The sequence below is a fragment of the Nelusetta ayraudi genome, unplaced genomic scaffold (genome assembly GCF_046127955.1).
Source record: "Nelusetta ayraudi isolate G7.1 ecotype Tasmania unplaced genomic scaffold, CSIRO-AGI_Nayr_v1 ptg000033l, whole genome shotgun sequence".
Taxonomy (NCBI): domain Eukaryota; kingdom Metazoa; phylum Chordata; class Actinopteri; order Tetraodontiformes; family Monacanthidae; genus Nelusetta; species Nelusetta ayraudi.
In genome coordinates, this window is record NW_027466083.1 from 1,735,801 (window position 1) to 1,757,372 (window position 21,572).

At 45.8% G+C, this 21,572-nt stretch overlaps 2 protein-coding genes across 8 annotated transcripts; both read right to left on the reverse strand.

The window, feature by feature from the left end:
• Positions 1-250: 250 nt before the first annotated feature.
• Positions 251-1,161, reverse strand: h2ax (H2A.X variant histone). The gene has a single exon (XM_076031514.1). The coding sequence runs from the start codon at positions 1,071-1,073 to the stop codon at positions 645-647; it is 429 nt and encodes a 142-aa protein (XP_075887629.1). The 5' UTR covers positions 1,074-1,161; the 3' UTR covers positions 251-644.
• A 363-nt stretch (positions 1,162-1,524) lies between these two features.
• Positions 1,525-21,239, reverse strand: c2cd2l (c2cd2 like). 7 transcript variants are annotated; one of them, XM_076031526.1, is made up of 15 exons: positions 20,950-21,239; positions 20,184-20,621; positions 9,921-10,016; positions 9,648-9,767; positions 8,941-9,078; positions 7,916-8,029; positions 7,685-7,784; positions 7,471-7,597; positions 7,219-7,283; positions 6,889-7,010; positions 6,587-6,776; positions 5,661-5,753; positions 5,289-5,422; positions 4,171-4,384; positions 1,525-3,601 (listed from the first exon to the last, which is right to left on the reverse strand). In XM_076031526.1, exons 2-15 carry the CDS (start codon positions 20,538-20,540, stop codon positions 3,351-3,353), a joined length of 2,121 nt encoding a protein of 706 aa, XP_075887641.1. In that variant the 5' UTR covers positions 20,541-20,621; positions 20,950-21,239; the 3' UTR covers positions 1,525-3,350. The 7 variants fall into 7 exon arrangements, with proteins under 7 accessions (XP_075887641.1, XP_075887644.1, XP_075887640.1 ...); XM_076031529.1 differs by lacking the exon at positions 20,950-21,239 and adding an exon at positions 20,833-20,854 and having other exon boundaries at positions 5,289-5,383; XM_076031525.1 differs by lacking the exon at positions 20,950-21,239 and adding an exon at positions 20,833-20,853.
• Between the last annotated feature and the right edge of the window lie 333 nt (positions 21,240-21,572).

Genomic DNA, 21,572 nt, shown 5'->3' on the forward strand with positions numbered 1-21,572 from the left:
CCGTCGCTTTGCATGCAGCTGTTATAGCTCGAAGCAGAAGCAACACTGTCTTGGATCACAACGTCAAGGATTTCTTTGCCACCAACAGACGAAAAGTCACAGGCGCGTTTAAACAACAAATCGTGTCGCACTTTTCACAGAATTCAAAGAAACACAAACACGCAGGAGATATTGACGTTTTGTGAGACATCTGATCCACACACACACACACAATTAAGTTTTCAAAAGTAGAATAAATACTCTGTAAATAATGTCGCAAATTGTTTATTTTCATTTTGAACACGTCTTTCCACTTAATGTCCTTTTGGTCCTCAATATTAAAACCCCGTGTCTCGTCAAAACAGAAACAATTGATGTATTCCGGTGTAGCACGTGATTTCAACTCCATGTTGCCTGAATGAACTAATTGATGTATATATACTGGTCACACCATAGCTAGTAACCACGTCCCCTCAGTAGATGCTAATGCTAACTACGGACGTTAGCATGTAGCTTCGCGAAGAAGCGTTTGAAGCGTATAAAAAAGGCAACGAGAGAGAATTAAAGTTCGTAGAATCAAGTCAAAGCTAGGAACGATGCTCGTAAAGAAGAATTGGGGCGGCCCTTAGAAGGGCCTTTGGTGTTAAATGTTGTTCACCAGCGAGCTAATACTCCTGGGACTGAGAGGAGGCCTTCTTTCCCGCCTTGCCGGAGCTCGGCGCAGACTGGCCGGTCTTCTTGGGCAGCAGGACGGCCTGGATGTTGGGCAGGACCCCTCCCTGAGCGATGGTGACCCCACCGAGCAGTTTGTTCAGCTCCTCGTCGTTGCGGACAGCGAGCTGCAGGTGACGCGGGATGATACGAGTCTTCTTGTTGTCCCTTGCGGCGTTGCCGGCCAACTCGAGGATCTCAGCGGTGAGGTACTCCAGGACGGCGGCAAGGTAGACCGGTGCACCGGCACCAACACGCTCAGCGTAGTTTCCCTTTCGCAGCAGCCTGTGGACACGGCCAACGGGGAACTGCAGTCCAGCGCGGGAGCTGCGGGTCTTGGCCTTAGCGCGGGCTTTTCCAGATCCTTTGCCTCTTCCAGACATCGTGGATGGTTTCTGTTGTGGTGAGTTTTCGAGAAAGACACTGTTTGAAGAACAAACGCGAACTGAGCTAATGGATGGCTCCGTCCGCATATAAAACTCCAATTGTCCCGCCCTACGATTCCATTGGCTTTAAAGTCAAGTATTCGCGATTGATTGGTTCAAACACTTAACGGGAGAACCGAATCAGCGACTACTACCGGAACGTACTATGCCACACCAATCACAAGCTGCTTTAGAAACGGAAGTGAAGGAAACTGAGGCGCGTTTTGGACCCGGACGTAATTGAAGACCACGTTCATTTTTAAAACTTTTGGCGGTTTTCTAAAACAAAAACATAAAAAGAAAAACCAATATTAAGGCGTAAAATAAATGCAAAATAATTTCTCGAACACTAATAAAGAACAGAACAAACACATTAGAATTGCATTTGTTAAGGAACAGACCTTTCAAGTGATGCTTTAAAATAATTTATTTGCAATAAATTAATCCTTTCCATTCCAGCAAAACTCAAGCACATATTTTTGTAGGTGTTTGTCATTCTCTAGGCCTGTCATTCTGTAAAAGCACATGGTGCATGTCTGTTCAAGTGTAATTTGATTTGATTTAACCTGATCTGAATGCACCTGATTTTCTCTGAATTATAAGGTCATAATATGCAGATACACACAACTGTGCACTCTCAATCATTGTAAAGATATAGTTCCTAGACAGTTCAACACTTGTTATTAGATAATGATCACAACTGTGGCCAAAAAGGAGTGTAGTTTGTCACGAAATCAGGCATGGCAATTGCATGATAGACAGCACTAAGATAACCGTTTCCCATGTCTCAATCTTTGTTTGTGGTGTGTCTGATGCCTTGTTTATCCCTATCTTATGTGCTACCGCTCGGGTGGAAATCAAATTGTGGCAGACAATCACTGCTGGGCACAACAGCTCCCCTCTACAATTCAGTGACATGATGAAAATAAACCTGAAAATGAAATAGAAATCACATCATTTTAATTATGTCTTATTAATAATACAGTCAATTAAAGGTAATTCACTCCCACTGAACCAAGCATAAATTGTCCAGTAATGTTATATACATTTTTACATGATTAGTGAATTTAAGGATGCATAAAGTGTATAATAGCAATTAGAGTCCTTGACCTGAGTGTGTCCATTTCATTCAGGACCCTTTTGTAATCCTTGAAAATCCCTAAATTGGTGTGGCGATGAAACCCAAGTTTTACTTAAAACCAGTATGATTTTACTTTTTATTATAAACGCAGTTGTCACTGACAATTATTGTATTAATCACATCAGGATATTTCCTGCCTGCTTGCAATCCATGCGAGCCATTTCAAAGGATGAAGCCTGTCCTGTTTTGCAGCTGCAGTGGTTGTTGTTATTGCAATCATAAAATGTGTATAAATAAGCAATTTTTGTCTCTTTAGCCAGCAAAGTTAAAATTTAAATGTGTAGAATGTACTGACAGGCTTGAGTAAGTCCAGGCAGGGAGACAGTGCAAAACCAAAATCAAAATGCAATAAGAGATTTCACATGAAGTACCTTTAAAAAATAATCAGTACAATAAATATATAATTCAATACAACATCAAACATTATTACGACTATCTGAGCTATTTTAAGACTGACTTTTCTCAACTTACTCAAACTATGTGTTTAAAAGTACATTTGAATGGGAAAACACACAGCAATATCTCTATTTTATTGATGATAAACTGTTGTGGGGTGTTAAATAAAGCACTTAATTTATATATATAAATATATACATATATATATATATAAATATATACATATATATACATATATTATATATAAATATATATATACATATATATATATGTATATATATATATATGTACACACATATATATGTATATATTTATACACATATATATATGTATATAAAACACACACACATGAATAAATTATTTTTGCAACCCATGAATAAAAAATAAATCAAGTCAAAATGCAAACAATACCATCATAGTGGCGTTAGAACCTTACAATTTTTTTAAACAGCATTTCACACACTCATCATGATGAATTCACCCAGTATGATGTCATTTTACATGACATTCTTCATGAAGGTAAAATAATAACTTTCCAAAGGAAGCAAAGCCCTACCAGAGGTTTCCTCCTTTCAATAAACACAGGTGACAACCCGCCTGGGGTAATGAGCCTGTTTTGAGTCTTTACTTTTGCAAGTTAATGTCCTTTTCACAGTAATAACCATTAAAGCCATCAAGACCAGGACCCAGAAGAATAATCAGTTTCCCAGTGGGCTTGAACCTCCGTTAGTCGCGGCGGCTTTCGCTTTTGATTTGCCTGATGAACGGAATGAGAAGTGTTTGATGAGGCGGCGAGAAAAACTGCCAGATGTTTTGCGGCTGCCTGTCGAGGTGGCAGCAAAGCTGTTGCCCATGTTGGAGATGTCTTCGTGGGATTGGCTGAGGCAGGCCTCCTTTTCTCGGCGTCTTCTGCGAAAGAGGAGCTTTGACCCACTTTGAAGGAATCCAACTACAGAAGGAACACAGAGTGTTTCAGAGTGTGTTCCAAGAGGTATAAAGTCAGTATTTAACCTGATGAGGCACCAGCTGGGACATTTATTCCTAGTTTAAAGAAAACAATCCAATCAAAATACAGTAATATCAAAAATCACTGTATCGAGGTGCAATCTATAGGACCGCCACTAGAGGGGAGTAGAAGAGCGTTTAAATATCCCTTCTTCAGGACTTTCGGTTCATATTGACTTTCACTGTGAGGCTTCTCCTTTTATTCTTTTGAGGAATCTAATCAGTTCCTGGTGTCTCTTTTAACAGGACGTCCGTTTGCTCCTTTGCTATCTATATTGAGACGGCAAAGGAACAAATACAATATTCTGCTGTAACCCAGGAGCACGCAAAGCTTTTAATCAGTGACTTGTTTAGAGTTTTGTGGCTTTAAATACAAAATTCAGTATGAAATATCATTTCTGAAAAGAGAAAATATTAAAATGGATCCAAAGCAAATAGCCTATTTGTTGCTTCCTCTTCCTCAGATTTGACAAAGTCGACTAGCCAGTGAACACTGCATCAAAGCATTACTACCTCTATGATCCTTGAGGCTGCGTGTCTCCAAGGCACCGGTGGAACCCGTGTCAGACTCCACGTCCTCCACTGATGGGCGCTCTGACACGTCAGAGGGCGTGGTTTCCTCCGGGTCCTGGAGGCGGCCGCCGCCATAATGGTTGCCGTGCATGGCGGCATCCATGGCTGCAGCGTAGCCGCTCGACAAAGCGCAGTCGTCCTCCGAGAGCGGAACCTGATGAGCATCAAATCAGAGTAGCTCAAAAAATGCACACTTTTTCAGCAGGCAAGGATGCGGAATGGAATTGTAATCACTGTGATATCATTAACATGGTCACTTGCTGTTTTTGCTTATGCAACAGCAGGATACCAAACACGCTCTTTTAATGTCAGGTTTCAATCATTGCCTCTATATTTGCGATGACTTTCACATGAAAATCAGGCCAGAAGACTCTCATTGTGCAATCATGTGGTCCGGTGGGGTCTGTGACGCTGGATTAAATTTAGATCAAAGTCATTTTGCCTTGCTTCATGATGCCATTGTGCTTTTCATTCCCTAAAAGTGCTAATTCTCCTTGAAGCCGTAGTTCACTCCAAATTGAAATTTCACCCATGTGCTCCTCACCCCTGCGTCGACTGGAGGCTCTCGGGACATTTTCTCATCCGCGTCACCGTTCTGGTGATTCACAGGCAGTGAAAATTCCTGCTATCGTAGCCGTGCGCTCTAATGTAAGAAGACAAAACAAAAGCATCTTCCTCCGACTTGTCTTTTGTCATCCCTCTTGAACCGGCAATGCTCACTCCACGTTCCCCTTTCAAAGCTTTCACTGTAGCGTCCCAACCATCAGCTACATGACTTGGATGACAGCCCATGATCGGTATGAAGACGCATTTTCCCTCCATGCATCCATTGGGAGGAATTTATTCTAACCTCCAGGACAACGCAGGACAGTTATGTGGATTAAAATGATCACCAGAGCCTTTGGCAACACAGAGGTGAAGAGAAAATAGGTGAAACTTTACTTCTGGCTGAATTATCCCTTTGAAGGAAAATAAAAGGTCAACGTTAAAACACTGCTGTAGAAGACACCGGTCTGCTGTTTCACTAATAACCACAGAGCTGCATCAAGCCGTCTGACCTTTGACACCCCCGAGATGATCAGCGTGCTCCGCTTTGTCGGCGTCTTCCGAGCCACTTTGGACGCCGACTCTGTCAGCTGCCGAATGGCCGTCTCTGCAACAGGATCCAGTCCATTAGAGAGACGGCTGCTCTCTGAGCAACAAAAACACAGATACTTAGCTCAGCGATAATCAAAGGGGCCGACACGTTATCAGTATGAACAGAGGCTGCTTTAGTCTGCAAGTGAGCGGCGGTGAGAGCGCTGAGCTTTGCTTTATCAACCTGTTTGACTACCTGCACTCAGGCTGCATCATGTTTACTCAGAAGTTTACTTCTACGCCGCAGCTTTGTGCTCGTCCTACTCCTCATCTGTGAAAAGTCCAGAACTCACTGCTGGAGCCGGGGCTGCCTTTGGCTTCTGACAGGACGACGGCCTTCTTCTCAGTCACCTCCACTTTAGATGGCGAACACAAAGGGGATTCACCTGAAAGGGGTTGAGAGGAAAATGTCAGAACATCACTCGCTTTGATATCAACATTTCAGATTAAAGGTCCAGTTTGTAAAATTAGCCTTAATTTATGATTTTACATTGGTAAAAGCTTAACATACAAGCCCACAGCACCCTTGCTCCAGTTCCTGCACTGCCAAATTTCAAAGGAAGCTGGTGTGAACAATCCAGCTCACCAGCCTGTTTCATATTTAGGGTAACTGCTCGCGTACCTTTAAATAAACCAACGAAGAAGAAGGTGGACGAGGTATCTAGGTTTGTGCTCGTACTCTACCGTAGTTCACTGGCAAGCTCGGCTCGGGAGAGAAAGGGTTCAGAGTACCGAAGGGGGCCTAAGTGAAAGAGCGCTGCAATCTGAAATGTAACCACTTGATGTCGCTGTTTCTTCCTAAAAATCTCCAAATATTACACACTTAACCTTTAAAGAAGCTCATCTTTCTTTGTGCTCTGCTGTTGAAAAGTCAATGCTGTGTTCAGGGGTTTGAGGCAAAATTACTTTCACATGCTAAAAACAGTATCCATCTTTCCATTCAGACATTCAACTCTTACCACTTTACCCTAATCATCACAACACATTAGCAGGCCCCAATCATTCCTACACACACAATGAGGCTAAGCTGATTGACAACAACCATTAGGATCTCCTTTCTATCCTACATTTTTTTTTCTTCAAAATCCAACTGCACGATAATATCTGCAAAATATTTGCTACCCTAAGCAGCAACGTGTTCATCCAGAAGAGAGGTTCCTGTTGCTACCCAGGAGTGCCGCACTGCACCCATGCCGTCACAGCGTGCCGGCCGGCTCACTCTTGCAACTTGCAGTACCTGGACTGCGCTCCACCTTCAGTCGGGACTGGACGGTTGTCACGGTGGTGACGATGGTTCCGTCTGGCATGATGGTGCGATCCACATCCACCTTCTTGGTCGGGGTGAGCGAGGAGCGCAGCAGCAAGGCATTGTGGGCGCTCGGAGGCTCCTCGGATTCTACGTACAGCAGCTGTGAAAAGTGAAGGTGAATCGTGAAAATGATTCAAGAGGAGAAAAAAACATGGTGCCAAAATAGTGCACTTGCTATGCTGCCACTTTGTGTGGGTGCTGTGGTCTCTCACCTCGGCTGTGAGGGTAGCATTAGGTGCTAACCCATGGCCAGGGCTTATTGACACAACATGTCGTCCAGTAGGGACTTTGCACTTGGGGTCCAAGGTGATGGAGGCGTGGCCAGGCAGGAATTCTATGCAAATTCAAAACAAGAGCACTTGATGTCTTTCTACAGACAGGCTGAACGCTGTTGCGAGCGATTATTCATCCGAAAAACGCAAACAGAGACCAGCGAGCCTGCCAGCGGTGCGTTTCAGACGGCAATGACTCAACATTCCTGCTGATCATCTTTTGGAAGAGCAGCTGGCAGTAAATTGTGATCAAGCAAAGAAAGGGCTTACGTTCCCGCTTTCCATCCCTCTCCAGAAGTCTCACTGTCAGCTCTTTGGTTTCTGGGCCCAGCTCCCTGAAACACGCAGGAAACGGCAGCGCTGCAGTCACAGTGAGCAAATCAAATACTCAAGACAATCTGTACAAATGAGCTGATAAGCGTTGGCCCGACCAAGACAAAGACTTAATCCACTTCTTGATCTTTAACATGAATGTTAATGGCCATGACAGACAAAGAGGAGTTCCGACACAACTGATCTTACAGGCTGATTTCTTCACTCCATTCCAGTGTGGTGGTGCTCGACAAAGGCAGGAAGCGAGTGGTCCTTTCTGTCGAGGGTTGGTCCAAGCTCAGGACGCAGCACAGCTCCCCCGACCGCACCCACTGACCTGTGGACGCACAGTGACGCAACACAACATCAGCGAGTGGCAGGAAGTTAGGCGGAAACGACCTGACGAGGAGGGATAACATCAGACCTTTACTTAAGGTCACCCTGAGCTGCCGGAGCAGAAGTCGTCTCACCAGGACGCTCTGTGGGACAGACTTGGATCCCACCGACAGATGGTCCATGGGGACCTAGGTGGGAACACACTGGATTTAGGCTATGGTTCTACTGCAACATCATCACATGCTTGTGCAATCTGAGAGGTATTTGAGTTTGTTTTAAAGATGCTGAAAGAGGTTAAAGGGAGGAGAACATTTCTGACCAGAGGACTGGAGGCAGAAGGCCTGAGGCTGAGAACCATGGCTGGCTGGGTGCTGAATAGAGTGTCTTCTACTAGACCTTTGATCACGTCCAGGTCTGCCACACCCTCGGCCCCCTGAGGAGGAACAAAGGTTTGTTAGAGCGAATGCCTTTGAGAGTGAACCAGTTCTCAAACTAGGGACAATTAATCATGTCTGACATCAAATCGGAATGAATAAACAAGATTCACTGCGAAGGTCCCACAATGATGCAAAAACAAATCAATAATTGCAGTGTTTTCTGGGAATAAAATGCGTCTCCAGTCGACCAGTGAACTATAGGTGAGAAAAAGTCCGTGCTTGACTACTTTTGCTTTGCTACACAAAAACATGCCCTAAAACCCAATGCCCTTTGTGATGTCATAAAGAGGCCTGATGCCTCTCCCAGGTTAGTTAAAAGACCCCTAGTTGGGCATCTGTTCCGCCCTCTGAGGCCACTTCACAAAATGTACTATTTTTATCCCCTTCCACACGGAATGAACAAAAAAAGTGTGATGTTTTTGTGCAAGGCTGCAAACAGAGGGCTAATTTATGTTGTTTTCAGAAGTTTTTAAAACTCTGTCTAAACTTCTGGGATATTTTTGTTTCAAAATTCACTGAACTGTTTTTTTTCCCTTTCTTCCTCACTTGTTCCAGCCTCCGCCGGGGGAATCCAAATTTATGCAACCGCATTTCCTGCTTCAGTCATTTAGGGAGACAAGCGCTTTCAGGTGGCTCACGTGCACGTCCCTGCAGCGCTGCATGAAGACACTCAGGGAAGCACTTTGCATAATGTGCATGCATCCTTTAAATAATGCACTAATTTAATGATTAAATTAATTAATAATAAAAAGGAGCAGACTGGTGCGGTGGGTGTCAAGTGTCTCAGGTGCAGCCTTTCAGTTTCTAACCCCTCTCACACTCACTGCACCCAAACCGAGGTCGACGGCGTCAATCACACCTGGCCGCCGTCAATCATATCGGAGGCAACAATGGCCGATGCCGTCACCTTTCTGTGCAGCTTGCACGGAGACACGGTCAGGCTGAGTGACGGCTGCCTGCAGAGTGTCCAGGACACCAGCAGCCCTTCGTCCTCCACCTCCTCCAGACGCACCACCACCTGTTGGGGACAGAGGGGACAGACGGCCTGGTAAAGGACAAGTTACAAAGGATTACAAAAGATTACAATTGTGGTTTTAGTTATTACGAAACAAAGTCGTAATATTTGCCCCCCTCTCCCCCTCCCCTTCACCAAAAAAACAGCTTAATCTGTGATAAAGGAAAATGCAGACATTGTCTTTGCAACAATTCAAGATTACACTGCAATACAGAGCCGCAGAGTGAGATCTATGTGAGCGCATTGCTGCCAGTTGCTGCCACACCAGAAAAAAACAGGGCTCAGTAACACATCATAACATGAAAATGATCATGAAATAATGTGAGGCCTGATTTTTTTTTTCTAGGGTGGCAGCAATGCACTTCCATAGAAATAGATAATAATAAAAAAAAAGGTTTACAAAAAAACGTAGAAGACGGATACATTATTTTAAAAATGATTTGTTACTGTTTTAAATACATGAATAAAATACATTCCTGCACAAGTTTGGACAAGCACGATGCATTTGAATAAAAAAAAAAAAAAGAAAAGTCCAGACATCCTGATTTGTTTAAGTGGCTGCCCAGACATATGCAAAAAATCCAGGTGTGCCTCTGTACCTTGGTCACTGCAGGTGCTATTGTGATCTGATAGGTGTCCATGGACACGGCAGCGGGTGACTGCTGGGTGACCGTCACAGGAAATGTCACCGTGTCCACCCAGCATTTGCAGTGCAGAACCTGCCCCACGGCCAAGTAGGAGGGAAAGACAACAAGGACAAAAGGAGACAACTTCTAAAAATCGAGCCGAGAAAAAGGAGCCTTTGCTTTCAAGGCAGCATGAGCCACAAGCTGTGACCAACTCAAGGATTTCTGTGTTCTTTCTAGCGTTACCGTTCTGTGCGCTGATTGGTCCGCACAGGTCACGCCGTCTATCCGAGAGGCAGCGGCGAACTGGAGACTGTTGTCAAAAGTGATCTGGATGGAACTCTGGCAGAGACAGATGGACAAATCCTTAATGTTACATAACAAAAAGAAGAGAGACTTGGACACACAATGAAAACAGCAGTGCAGACGTCAGCAGCACTATGCAGTTCTTCTGCATTTTTTTCTTTTCACTTCTCGCTGGCTGATAACAAGGAGAACGCCCCCCCCCCCACCCCCCCACCCCTATCCCCCCACCTGCACAGTGCACCAGCTGGTCTGGAATGGGACTAAATAACCAGACGCACTACGTTTATGGCAGCGAGGTCATTCTCCACGATACAAGTCAGTGAGTCACGGGTGATTTTGACAACTATAATTTTAAGGTTTGAAAAAACATACAGTAATGTTGAAAATGTACATTCGTTGTAAAACATAATTAAAAAAAACAATGTTTATGATGGAATTCTAGGATTTAACCAACATTAATACAAACTATTCGTATTGGTCAAGAGCTTAATAACACTTTTCCCAATAATCTGCAAAGTCACGGTTTGAAAAGTACTAGCTCTCATCGTGGTAATGTTGCTATGTTGTGAACTTGAGTCCCCCTCCCTCACCATGCTCCCACCCCCCAGCCGTGCTTCCTCTCTGTGGATATGTGTAATTACACACAGGCAGGGTGATAAAACCAGACGCTGCTTGGTCAGGGTGTAAGTGAAAGCAAAAGCGGAGGCGGCAGCGCGCCAGCAGCTAGAAATCCATTGCTTTTCTAAGCAGACGGAGCAGATCATCCATTAGGCACTGAATGGCACACATCTATGCCAATCCAAAATGATCACTGGTTCCACCGCATTGATTGTTTCCCGGCTGCTACTCCACAGAAACGGCTATAAATCATTTTTATGGGGCTTAAAAAAAAAAAGATAAACGAAAAGAAGAAGTGAAAAACAAGAGGGAAATCAGCAACAGAAAAGGCCGAAATGTCATCACAGGGGTTTTTGTCATGCATGGCTATATGATAAAGTGGTGCCATCTGATAAATGCGGTAAGATGATACAGCAGTTCCTCATGCACAAAGGAATATCAAGTATCGAGTGGAGCAGCGTCTGCATCACTTTGCAAATAGTGAAACTAGTGCGGTGGAGTTCACAAGGACACGCCGCCTAAAATCTGTTTACAGAAACAGGACACACGTCCCTTCAGACTCCGGCTCGGATTATTAATGTTTGACTCCGGCTCCGCAGCCAAGGGTCACGATCACGAGATGACAAGGGGAGGGGGCGAGAAGGGGGTTGTTGCACACGCGCCGCGAGAGGCGGAGCAACAAATGTGATTGGTTCCCCCGGCCGCCCTGCAGACGCGGGCTTGCTCGGATGAATTAACGCCTGAGGGCGCTGGCAGAAAGAGCCAACATATGTTTGTCCGAGGGGGAGAGGAGCGCGCTGAGGTTAACGTGAGCTTTTACAGCAGCGAGTGCACGAGTGGTGCATTCCCTCTGTGAGGCGCGGAGGCCGAACCCTCAGAACAGACTCCATTATGAACGCTGCATCAGTCAGTGCTTAGTCACGCCAGCAGCAGCAGCGGCGGCAGCAGCCCGGCTTTTGCTCCGCGCTCGCTGGGTATAAATGGGGGGAATTAGCATCTCGTCATGCGTTAGGATTCACCGCAACAGCAGCGATTCAAGTGGCCGGCGATCACAGCGCCAAGCGAGCCAGGGAGCCTCTTTCAGTGGATTTATCTGCTTTAGGAAATGCAAGTGAGAGAAAGCAAATCCCCTATTGTCCGGGCATATGTTCCTCTTAGGTTCACGTCCAAATTCTATCAAAGGCAACAGTGGAGGCGGGGCACGAGTGGGAGGATGATATAACAAAGTTTGTAGTCTGTGCAAGCGGGCAGGCATGAGTGTGTGTGTGTGTGTGTGTGTGTGTCAGTGCTCAAGCCAGAAGGGCAGAGAGCCAAGTGCAGTGCTGCAAGCTTACGTAGCTTCTCTGGAGCCACGCTGGTGTCACATGACTGCGAGCGTACAGCCGGCTGGGCTCGCCGCGCTCGGATGGAGCCTCAAAAAGTGGACGCAAAATGGACTCACAAGACACCTCGTGTGTGTGTGTGTGTGTGTGTGTGTGTGTGTGTGTGTGTGTGTGTGTGTGTGTGTGTGTGTGTGCACGCGCGTGTCACAAACGTGTACTGCCGACAGACGCAAACGCCAGTGGCACGGCTGAAATTAGGTTGATTATACACTAATTGCTGGTAAATGTCAGAGTTGATTTGGACGCCGGCATGACGCAGAGCATGTGTCACCGCAGCAAAGGCTGCTGTATTTTTAGAGGGAGTTTCTATCCTGGAGAGTCGCTATGTTTCAGGAAGTATGACGAACTAGGACTACTAGGACCATTAATAAGTGAGCTGCTTACATGATGTCAAAAAAGGGTAGAGGACATAAGCTTCAGCTTCAGCATGCACCTTTTTGGTCAATATCATTTTGTTGTGGCTGTATCCTTTGTTGTCTATTTATTTGTATGTGTATACGCACACGCACAATTATAACGGAATAAACTAAACTAACACGTACTGCGTTTATACTAAGTGACCTTCTGTCTATTAGAGTGTTTTTAATCTGACAAAGTAATAAAAAAAATAAAAAAAATACATGTGGGAGATTCTCTGCTCTGCCATGTGTTTGATTAAACGCTATGAGTCAGAGGGACTTTTTCTACCATTTCTGTAATGCCCTGCAGAGAGTCATGATGCACAACTGCCGTCGTGTGTCTGAAGCCTCAGTGAGCTCTTCCAATATGAGAAAAGTCCTTCTTTTTTTTTTTACTGCTTTTGCTCGCTCCACTTTTCCAGAAGCCTTGTGCTCAAAAAGCTCAAGGTCTTCAGTTCTCGGCTAAAAATGAGCTCTTTTATAGGAGGCTGTAAACGCAGGGGCCAAGTATGCCGTCTTCTGAAGGTCTAAAAACATGTTTGATATTTATTAGGTCTGGTGTAGGACTCTATAACCGCGGTGGACCGGTCGGCACCTTAACAAAGAGCCTGCCCGTCGAGTCCCTGGACCTCCTTCTCTTCCATCTCCTGCAGTTTTGTTGTATAGCCATGCATGTGGCGTGTGAAGTGTTGCCATAAAACAAGGAATGCTCTCACAAATGGTGCCAGGCAGACAACTGAAGTGATGCAGTTCAACACCAGGCCAAGCAGTCCCGCTGCCGTCCTCCCTGATACAAGTCAATCAAACACAAAATCGACATCACTTTGAGGTGGAGCGTTGCCCCAAGTCCAAATGTCAACTTATGAAGCTTCAACAACACATATTTTCCTTTTTTCCGTGTGTCAGACTTGCAAATCTAAATAAATCAACAGATGACTTTAGGACACGCAGCTGCACGTCTGCCACCATCAAAATCCCCAATGCCTCTGAGAAAGTTGTGTCACCAGATTTGTAGCCTCGGTTGCCAGGAGGCGCTGATTTAGCACCCTGCTAAAAATGACTCTCTTTCTTTTTAGGTGACTATCCCCGTCTTTGCATTATTTCTTTTTTTTGTTGCTATTTGCCACAGTACTTTAAATATAAAAGCCAGTGTGTTGGGCGGTTTTGGTTTTTAGAATATGAAAGCCACCACGTGGTTTTCAGTTCAGGAATGTGGTGAATATCATTAGCTGGGAAATTACTTAGATCCTCTTGTTGACCTGATCACTTCCAGTCAGGTACGGCCGTAGAGCTCTCTAGGCTGCCCAAGGTGTTGGGTTATGTGTCGCGTATCCTGCAACGGAGCTCGTTTTGTCACGAAGAAGGGCAAACCTCAGAGCATAACAACAGATTTGTCCTTGAACACCGACCCCAGTCCCATTGTGTTTGTGTACGAGGAGTGCATTGCTGGAGTGAGACTCTTCCCCCGGAGAGATCTACGGTGTCACTTCAGGTTCATCAGCAACGCCCCTTTTGGGTCCGGTCTGGCCAGTAGGTCTCTGAAAAGCATGTGGGTCAACCAGAAATACTCTCACCCCTGTGGCTTCTGCTGAGCTGTTCCCACACTTTCCTTTTAAATTCAGTACCCATGGTAACAGAGGGGGGCAAATGGTACAGAAAACGTTATTAGTCCAAGGAAAAGCGACACGGGATCCTTCGCGTTTAATGAAATTCAAAGCTATGCAAGGACGGTCACCCGTATCTGAAGTAATCTGTATCTGGTGTGATTGAGTTCCCGATAACACTGGGGGAGAATTAAAGTAAGGCCGTTCTACATGAATGGCGGCAAAGGTCTGAAAACTTCACTGATTGCAAATGCTGCAAACGTAAAGATTTCAGCAAGATCACGGTTTCCATTGATTGGCCAGGTGGACACTAATTGGGCTTTAAGAAGGACTTTATTTTAGTTTATTTACGGTTCCTGAACCGTGTGACTTTCTTGACCAATTGGTTCTTTGTTTGGGTTTTTTTTTTTTGCAACAGCCCCTGATGTGTGACAACGTTTCATTCTGCCCATTAAGGCCTGTCACACCGAGACTGAAAGTCACACAGAGTTTTGAAAGTGTGGTCGATGAAGCCGAGACTGACTTCTGATTTTTCATCAAGCGCACAAAGAAGGGTCCGCCTCCCGCACAATCACTGCGGCGCCGGCTTCCCAACGCTGAATGTCCCCCGTCGCTGAGAGGGAACTACTTGAGTATAATCGCAGGGTGTTAATCATCAACCAGCAGCTCGGTCGGAGGGAGAACAGTGAACTGTGGCCTAAAGATAATCACAAGCCTCTTCATAATTGCCCATCTTGAATGGACGGCGAGCTTCCCTTTCCAGCAGATGCACACTTGTGCGCTCTACTAGTCCACCTCTTCCGCCCACTGAGCCCAGTGATGACGGCTCGGCGTGTGTCAGCTGCAGATGCACGCGCAGCCCGACGACACCCCCCGCCCCCTCCACCACCACCACCGCCCACCGCCCACCCCCACCCCCACTGCGTGATTCCAGGCTTTGAACGGCCCGTCCAGTCCTCCCAGCGACATCTGAATAGCTCAATATCAAGTTGTCCTTGCCAGGGCAAGATTATATCCTCCAGCTTCATAAATAACTGAGTCATGAAACCAACTGCATCATGGGATCGCTGCCCAGAGGTGCAGCAGGTGCTTTTGATGCTCACAAACACATTTGTGTGCTTTGAATGTCTCAGTTTAGCCTCTTCCAAGTTTTCATTGAACCGTATTATTGCAGCTGTATTTTAACCATGCAGATTTGTACTTAAAAAAGAAAAAAAATCCACATCTGCAAGTCACTATCAATTACTTGCACATGCATTCTCTCATGCACGAACATGTAATTGTCTATCTGTAGCATGCCCTTCTGTCGACTGGCTGTGCAGAACCAGCTGCAGAGGAGCCTCCAGCTAAACCCCTGCATTAGAAAGCAACACGGCAGGAGTGAGACTGGAGCTGTGTTTCAAATGGACAAAACTACCGTCATTACATCCGAGGTGGGCTTGGCTCGTCTTCAAGAGCTGAAGGGCCAAACCATGACGGAAGACCAAACAGATTTTCAGTCTGAAGATGCAGTTGCATCATTGAGTTCTGACACCATCCAGTCAGCTCTGGCAGCCCAATCAGAGCTTTTCTCACATTTCTCATGCCAATTTGTTTAAAGGTCTCATTTTTACAGACAATTCATGGTGTGAATGTTTTCCAACAATGATTGACGCCCACAGTTGGGCAATAGGCTCTGAATAAATAAGTAAAGCTGAGTGTTAACTTCTTTCGCTTGCTTCAACTTCAGGAAGGTGAACATGTAGTCTTAAAAATCATCCCAACCACATCATCACCTCAAGGTCACCCTGCACAGGATGCAACTGGCTCCATCAGTTTGGGGTTGACACATAAAAAACAGATACAAATACAAGGCTGTGAGCTCCACTGGAGAACATTACGTTTCCAGCACCTTGTTCTTTTACACAAAAAAAAAATAAAAATCCAAAACCTGACGACTCAGTGTTGTGCCATTTCCATTATGTAACAACTTGGATCCTCATTGTCAGGATTCATCCTGTCCTGTTGTCTGTGTGGTGAGCCAGGTCACAGCGGGGTCTCCCCCTCTGGGTATCCCTTTGCACAGCCTTGTGATGACACTCGAAATTACTGAGGCAGCCAGAGCTGTAAGCTGCCAGTGTTTACAGGCTCCGACATCAGTGATGGAGCGTTCCTGCCTGACGTCACTGTCTGCTGCACTGGGCAGAATTTCAACAAGGTCAGCACGCCTGGACGAATATCAGAGACTTGTGCATTCAAAACTACATAAAATGACATTGCTGACATTGGTACCTGCAGGTATTTATTAGATTAAGTGTAATTATGAATGAGAAGAAAATGGAATTTGTAGCATCACAGCTATTGCAGTATTTAAGCCAGTTGTCAGCAAAATCTTTCAGACATGCATTCCTTTGAAAAGCAAGCTAACAAACCTCAAATTCTTATATTAGAAAATCTTTATTCATATGACTTTCTCTCTGGCAACAGGAACAAGGTTTCCTACCATGCACAAAATGGAAAATCTGTCTAAATATGTTTCTGTCCAGTCACTTCAGCATTCTCATGTATTTTTATCACTATCTCAATCTGAGCTCAAGTGGCCCTCAAACTAATTGAATACCACCTTTAGCCATTTTCTAATTGCATATTGTTTCTAAATATATTTGGAAACGCTGGTTATATAACTCGGTCTACAATTAAAATTATTCCAGATGACAAAAAGAGATTATTAACTTCTTCCTTTGGGAGCTACAGAGGGGGGTGATTGTTGTGTTATTCTCACTGAACGCAGTGAAACTGAGACTCATATAAACCAGAAACGGAGGCGATTGTCTCTCTAGATGAAAATAAACACAATGACGTCTACAAGGAAAGTTTTTGTGCCCCTTTTCATGCCGGCTCACGTAACTCGCCTTTGATCGGATAGATTTCGACGCAATTATTTAAAGATCTCTGTCAGCAGCGATCTTAAATTGCCGCATAAGTACTTAGGGTAATGCTATAAAGGATTTGCAGCTAATCCCTGCACGATGACAGCGAGGCCACGTCTTCGCCGCGCTGGCTGTGTTCCTCCGGGGGGGGGGCTCGCGTTTTGTCTGCGTTCTAACACAATAGAACGAAACGCGGGGCGAAGGGAGAGCGCGAGGCGAGTCGACAGACCCAACCGTGTGAAAGGTGGCTCCGGTTTAGTCGCCGCGGAAACGTGCCTGGCAGGTGGGGAGCGCTTACTGTACACGAGAGGCAGGGAATGTGACGTGACTCGCCTGCGGCCACTTAATACTGGACACGAGCTCTGACAGAAGGTTTGTCCTGCCCGGGATTCCAGGGAGGAGGTGAAGAGACAGCAGGGGGTCAAAAACCAGCCACACGTTAACAGCAGTAACTTATTTGTGCTGCATTTAAACTAGACAATCACCACACGCGACCCTCTGTTTACGGCCTCCTGTGCAGATGGTTGCTTTTAATTTACTGCTCTGGCTTTATTGGACCTTGCAAATATTTGCGAAAGGGGATACAAGGCAGCTGTGAAGCAGCAAGAGGTACTGAACTAATGACCCTGGCACTCGTACCCTCTGTGACATCACAAAGGGCTGTTTTGGGAACTTCGGAGGAAGGGTGAAAAGTTTGCATGGCAATGAAGCTCTCCAAGGACAGTGATTAATAGTTCTGGGGAATTTCATTGTGATGCATCCTAGTAGGACAAGCCAAATTCAACCAGTGGAAAGGCAAGAGAAGCTCGGTCAAACTAGTCAAACATTTAAACTGGGAAGATCTTGGTCCGTCTGTCCACTTCAGCTCTACCGTTGCATTTTAAGAAGGGGCATGTCCTGCGTTTGGACGCGCAGCTATTTCACTGTGAGCTCAGGAGGCGTTGGCTCGCACTCTCAGCACACAAACCAAACACTACACGGGTACACAGTGGTGGTGGACAGCTTGTCTCTGTCTCCGCTAATGCATCGGCTGCATGGAGGAGTTGTCTTGCGGGCAAACATCATGAGCACGGCATCCAGTCGGTTTTTAAAAGCTTTTCTAAAGGCTGAAGGTCAAACGTTTAGCATCAGCCAAGCAGAGAGCCATGAAGGTAAGGCTCATGGAACAATACTTCCATGTACCATGTGACTTTCTGACCAACATTTTTTCTTTTTTTTTTTTTACAACTGTGCCTGATTTGTATCAATGTCTCATTTTGCCCATTGTGTCACACAGGGAAGCAACCTAGTTTCTCATGATTAACAGTGCCGTGAGGAAAATTATAGCTTAATCGGAAAACAGTGGAAACTGGAGACCTCTTCGTTGGAAATGGGTGGTTGCACTAAATGTCCCAAAGACCATGCTGTCGAGGTAGCTACTGTGTCGATCATCTGTCCTTTTTTAACTAACGTTGAATTTTTATGCCTTCAAAGCTCCTTTAATGCAGAGGAAACCAACCATTCTAAGTTGGACCATATCTGAAGTCCGCCTGTCTCTTAAAAATCTCACATCATCTGAAACATTGCCGCCAAATCCCGACAGCTCTGACTCGAGGTGACTTCAGGCTTCTTAAAGCTTTTGGAGAGTCTCTCTCCATGGTTGTGGGGGTTCCTTGGTGACAGAGCAGCGAAGGTCAAAAGGGATCAACTTATTAGGCCCACTGTGTGATAGCCGAGCTGTCAAACCCCAATTTACCACCACGGCTGTGACCCTTTGATCACCAAATCATAAAGTGTTAATGTGCTGGGGGGAAAAAAAGTATGAAGGATTCACATAAGAGGAACTCATTGTGCTTTACCATGATGTTACCATCAGCGATATCGTTCCACGCTGTTTGTATATTATACATGAGTGGGCGACATGCACGGACCAATATTTCTGCCTGTCTTTGAAAACGCGAAAGTCCCATAGAAATCTGAAGGGGCAGCGCAAACACTGTTACAATGATGCCAAGCATCACTTCATGAAAAATATGTCGCAGCCATTTCTGCAGATTAGAAATGAAAAATCCAGCTATGCAGCTTGCATAGTTTAACGTTCGGGCTGGGAAGAAATTTCATAAATGCATGTCTTTGTCTTTGCAAAGCATAAATTACCCTTGAAGGTTGTCTATAAGATAAGATCTTTTTTTTTAATCACAGCTTATCCTGCACACAGGGTCACGGGGTGCTGAAGTGTATCTCAGCCGTGTTAGAGCAAAGTTCACTTCATCACAGGGCCACACAGAGAGACAAACAACCATCATCACTAACATTCATACCGACAACTTAAATTGCCAAATAGCTGAATGTGCACTTCTTTAGACTACCTCTGTTCAGTGGAGAACCATTGGGTTTTTTTGTATCATTCATTTGTGAGCCAGGTCCACTGGTATTCAGGATGAAAAATGAGGCCGTGAACATGGGTACGGTGTGGAATCTTGTAACATGCAGCCTGCAGCTTGAGCTTAGTGTTAGTGAGTGTTTCTCCAACGCTGCACTTGAACACCTGAGAGGACTTTTTCAGGCAACCGAGGGGGCTGGCTGGATCCTCTCGAAGCACAATGGAGAGCTTTTTATAGTGCGCGTTTATACTCTGTGCAGTGATCTGACCCCTTTCAACCCCCTGCAACCAACTCATCTGTGGTCCAGCAAACACACAGGGTTCCTCAGTGGGATGGTCGCTTCACAGGAGACACCTGACTGCGTGGTGCTCTTTGACTCGCACACATCAAAAGGGAACCACTTAAAGCTGGCTGACATTTAGAAATTTTGGTGAACATAATTTAACAACGTAGAATTAAGTGAATCCAACATTTCTGTGTTTAGCGAATGTGTGGTTCAATAAAAAATTTGGGGAGATTTTAAATAAGTATTTGAGTACCACGGTGAGACAACTGTGCCTCTGTTCTGTTCCCACTGGGATCCAGCACATCTATCTCCTCCCAGCACGCTGGGCTGGTGGGGGGCACTCTGCTATTTTTACAGGGTGTGGGTGTTCATACTGTGGCTACACCGACTGCTCCTCTGTGCATCCATTGATTGAGAGCTGTTACACAAGGCTCTGTCCCCCGTCCTCTTAACGATTAGACACTCCAACTCCCACGACTCCATCTCCTTGCCTACACGCTGCTCCAGCGCACACGGGCGCAAAAAAAACGGATTCAACCCCTGCTTAACTATTTATGCCTTGCTGTAGTAGCACCATTTGTGCTTTCACGCGGGCTGCCACTGTGTTATGATAGCAAAGTTTGGCCCGATGACGAAGGCTTACCCCGTGTCTGCACGCTTGCTCGTTCAAGGCGTTGACCCAGGTCCTCTGCCAGTGCTCCCTGACGGACTTGAAGGAGAACATGGAGGTCAACAAGCCTTTGACCCCGGCCTCACGCACATGTCCTCCATGCCGTCCCTTACAGAACTTGAGCAGGAAGCCCAGAGCAGCCCCGCTGATGCTCTGGTGGGAGGCGTGCACCCCCTGGGAAGGGTCTCCTCCCACCTGCCCGGTGGTCATCCTGGCTCTCCGCAGCCGCAGGAAGGTCAGCAAGTACTGGAGCAGCCATCCCAGCACGATGAGCAAGGAGGCGAGGAAAAGAACCACCAGACACAGCCAGCCCAACTCCCGGTGTTCCATCACCGTCTCCCGGAGCCTCTCATACCACCAGGTCCAGATGGTTGCTGTCAGGAAAGCGGCTGCAGATCAGCTCCCTTTAGCCTGTGAAGCAGCAGCAGCAGCAAAATTCATCATAAGTCATTCTGATAAAATGGGCCAATTAGAAGTTATGACAGTCGTAAGTCTTAGCAATAATATAGAGGGAGCATCGAGATAGAGAGAGACAGTCTTAAGTTTAATTCTAAAATCGCACAAGCACCACCAAGCGAGGAGGCAGCGAGGCAAGAGAACGATAACGTCGCAGCGCAGATACCTGAGAATTAATTACGCACAGCGAAGAGCAGGAGGAGGAGGAGGAGGAGGAGGAGCACGGAGGGCATCGAAGCTGATTGAACTCCGATTATTGATGGCTATCTTTATACCGACCTACCGTTACCGTAACTCAAGCGGTCCGAGCAGCAGACTGCAGGTGAACGAATGCGGGGCATCAGCAACGTGAGGCTGGCTCGGTGGCGACGTGACGCGCCGCCGACCACAAACGTTCACGTCCCATGTCCGGCTCGAGTCCGTCTGCTCTCGGTGTTACACACGGAAATGGAGCCGCCTCGCTCCGCCGGTGCGTGGCGGACTGCCGCAGGTTGAAGGTCTGCGCTGGCCGAACCCTGCAGCCTCCTTAGCCGCCGCGCTCTGACGACGAGTCTGACGTACGACCGTAGTGGACGAAGGGGGGCGCTGTGGAGGACGACGCAACGGCGAAGAGGTACACGGGAAGAGAAATATGGAACGTTCAAAATAAAAGCATACGTTGCAAATATGCAAAACGAAGGCGCTGTAAATGTGTAAATAAATTGTAAATAAATCCAACGAAATAGCCTAATATTTATTATACGTCTTTCCAAATACGCAGTTGACTTTAAACAACTAACTCGACGAACAGTAATGCTTTTCTTTTTTTCTTTTTTTTTTCTTTTTTTTTTTTAGCCAGCTCTCATTTTTCCGAGAAAAAAAAATGTCCATGAACACGTCCATGCGTAGATTATACGACTGAAAATT

Excerpts from the sequence above, each read along its gene's own strand:
- h2ax (XM_076031514.1), bottom strand. The coding sequence starts at position 1,073 with ATGTCTGGAAGAGGCAAAGGATCTGGAAAAGCCCGCGCTAAGGCCAAG.
- c2cd2l (XM_076031526.1), bottom strand. The coding sequence starts at position 20,540 with ATGGAACACCGGGAGTTGGGCTGGCTGTGTCTGGTGGTTCTTTTCCTC. Across the intron at positions 10,017-20,183 it reads AGCAAGCGTGCAGACACGGG|AGTTCCATCCAGATCACTTT; the intron begins GTAAGCCTTCGT and ends TGTCTCTGCCAG. Across the intron at positions 5,754-6,586 it reads AGGTACTGCAAGTTGCAAGA|GTGAATCCCCTTTGTGTTCG; the intron begins GTGAGCCGGCCG and ends AACCCCTTTCAG.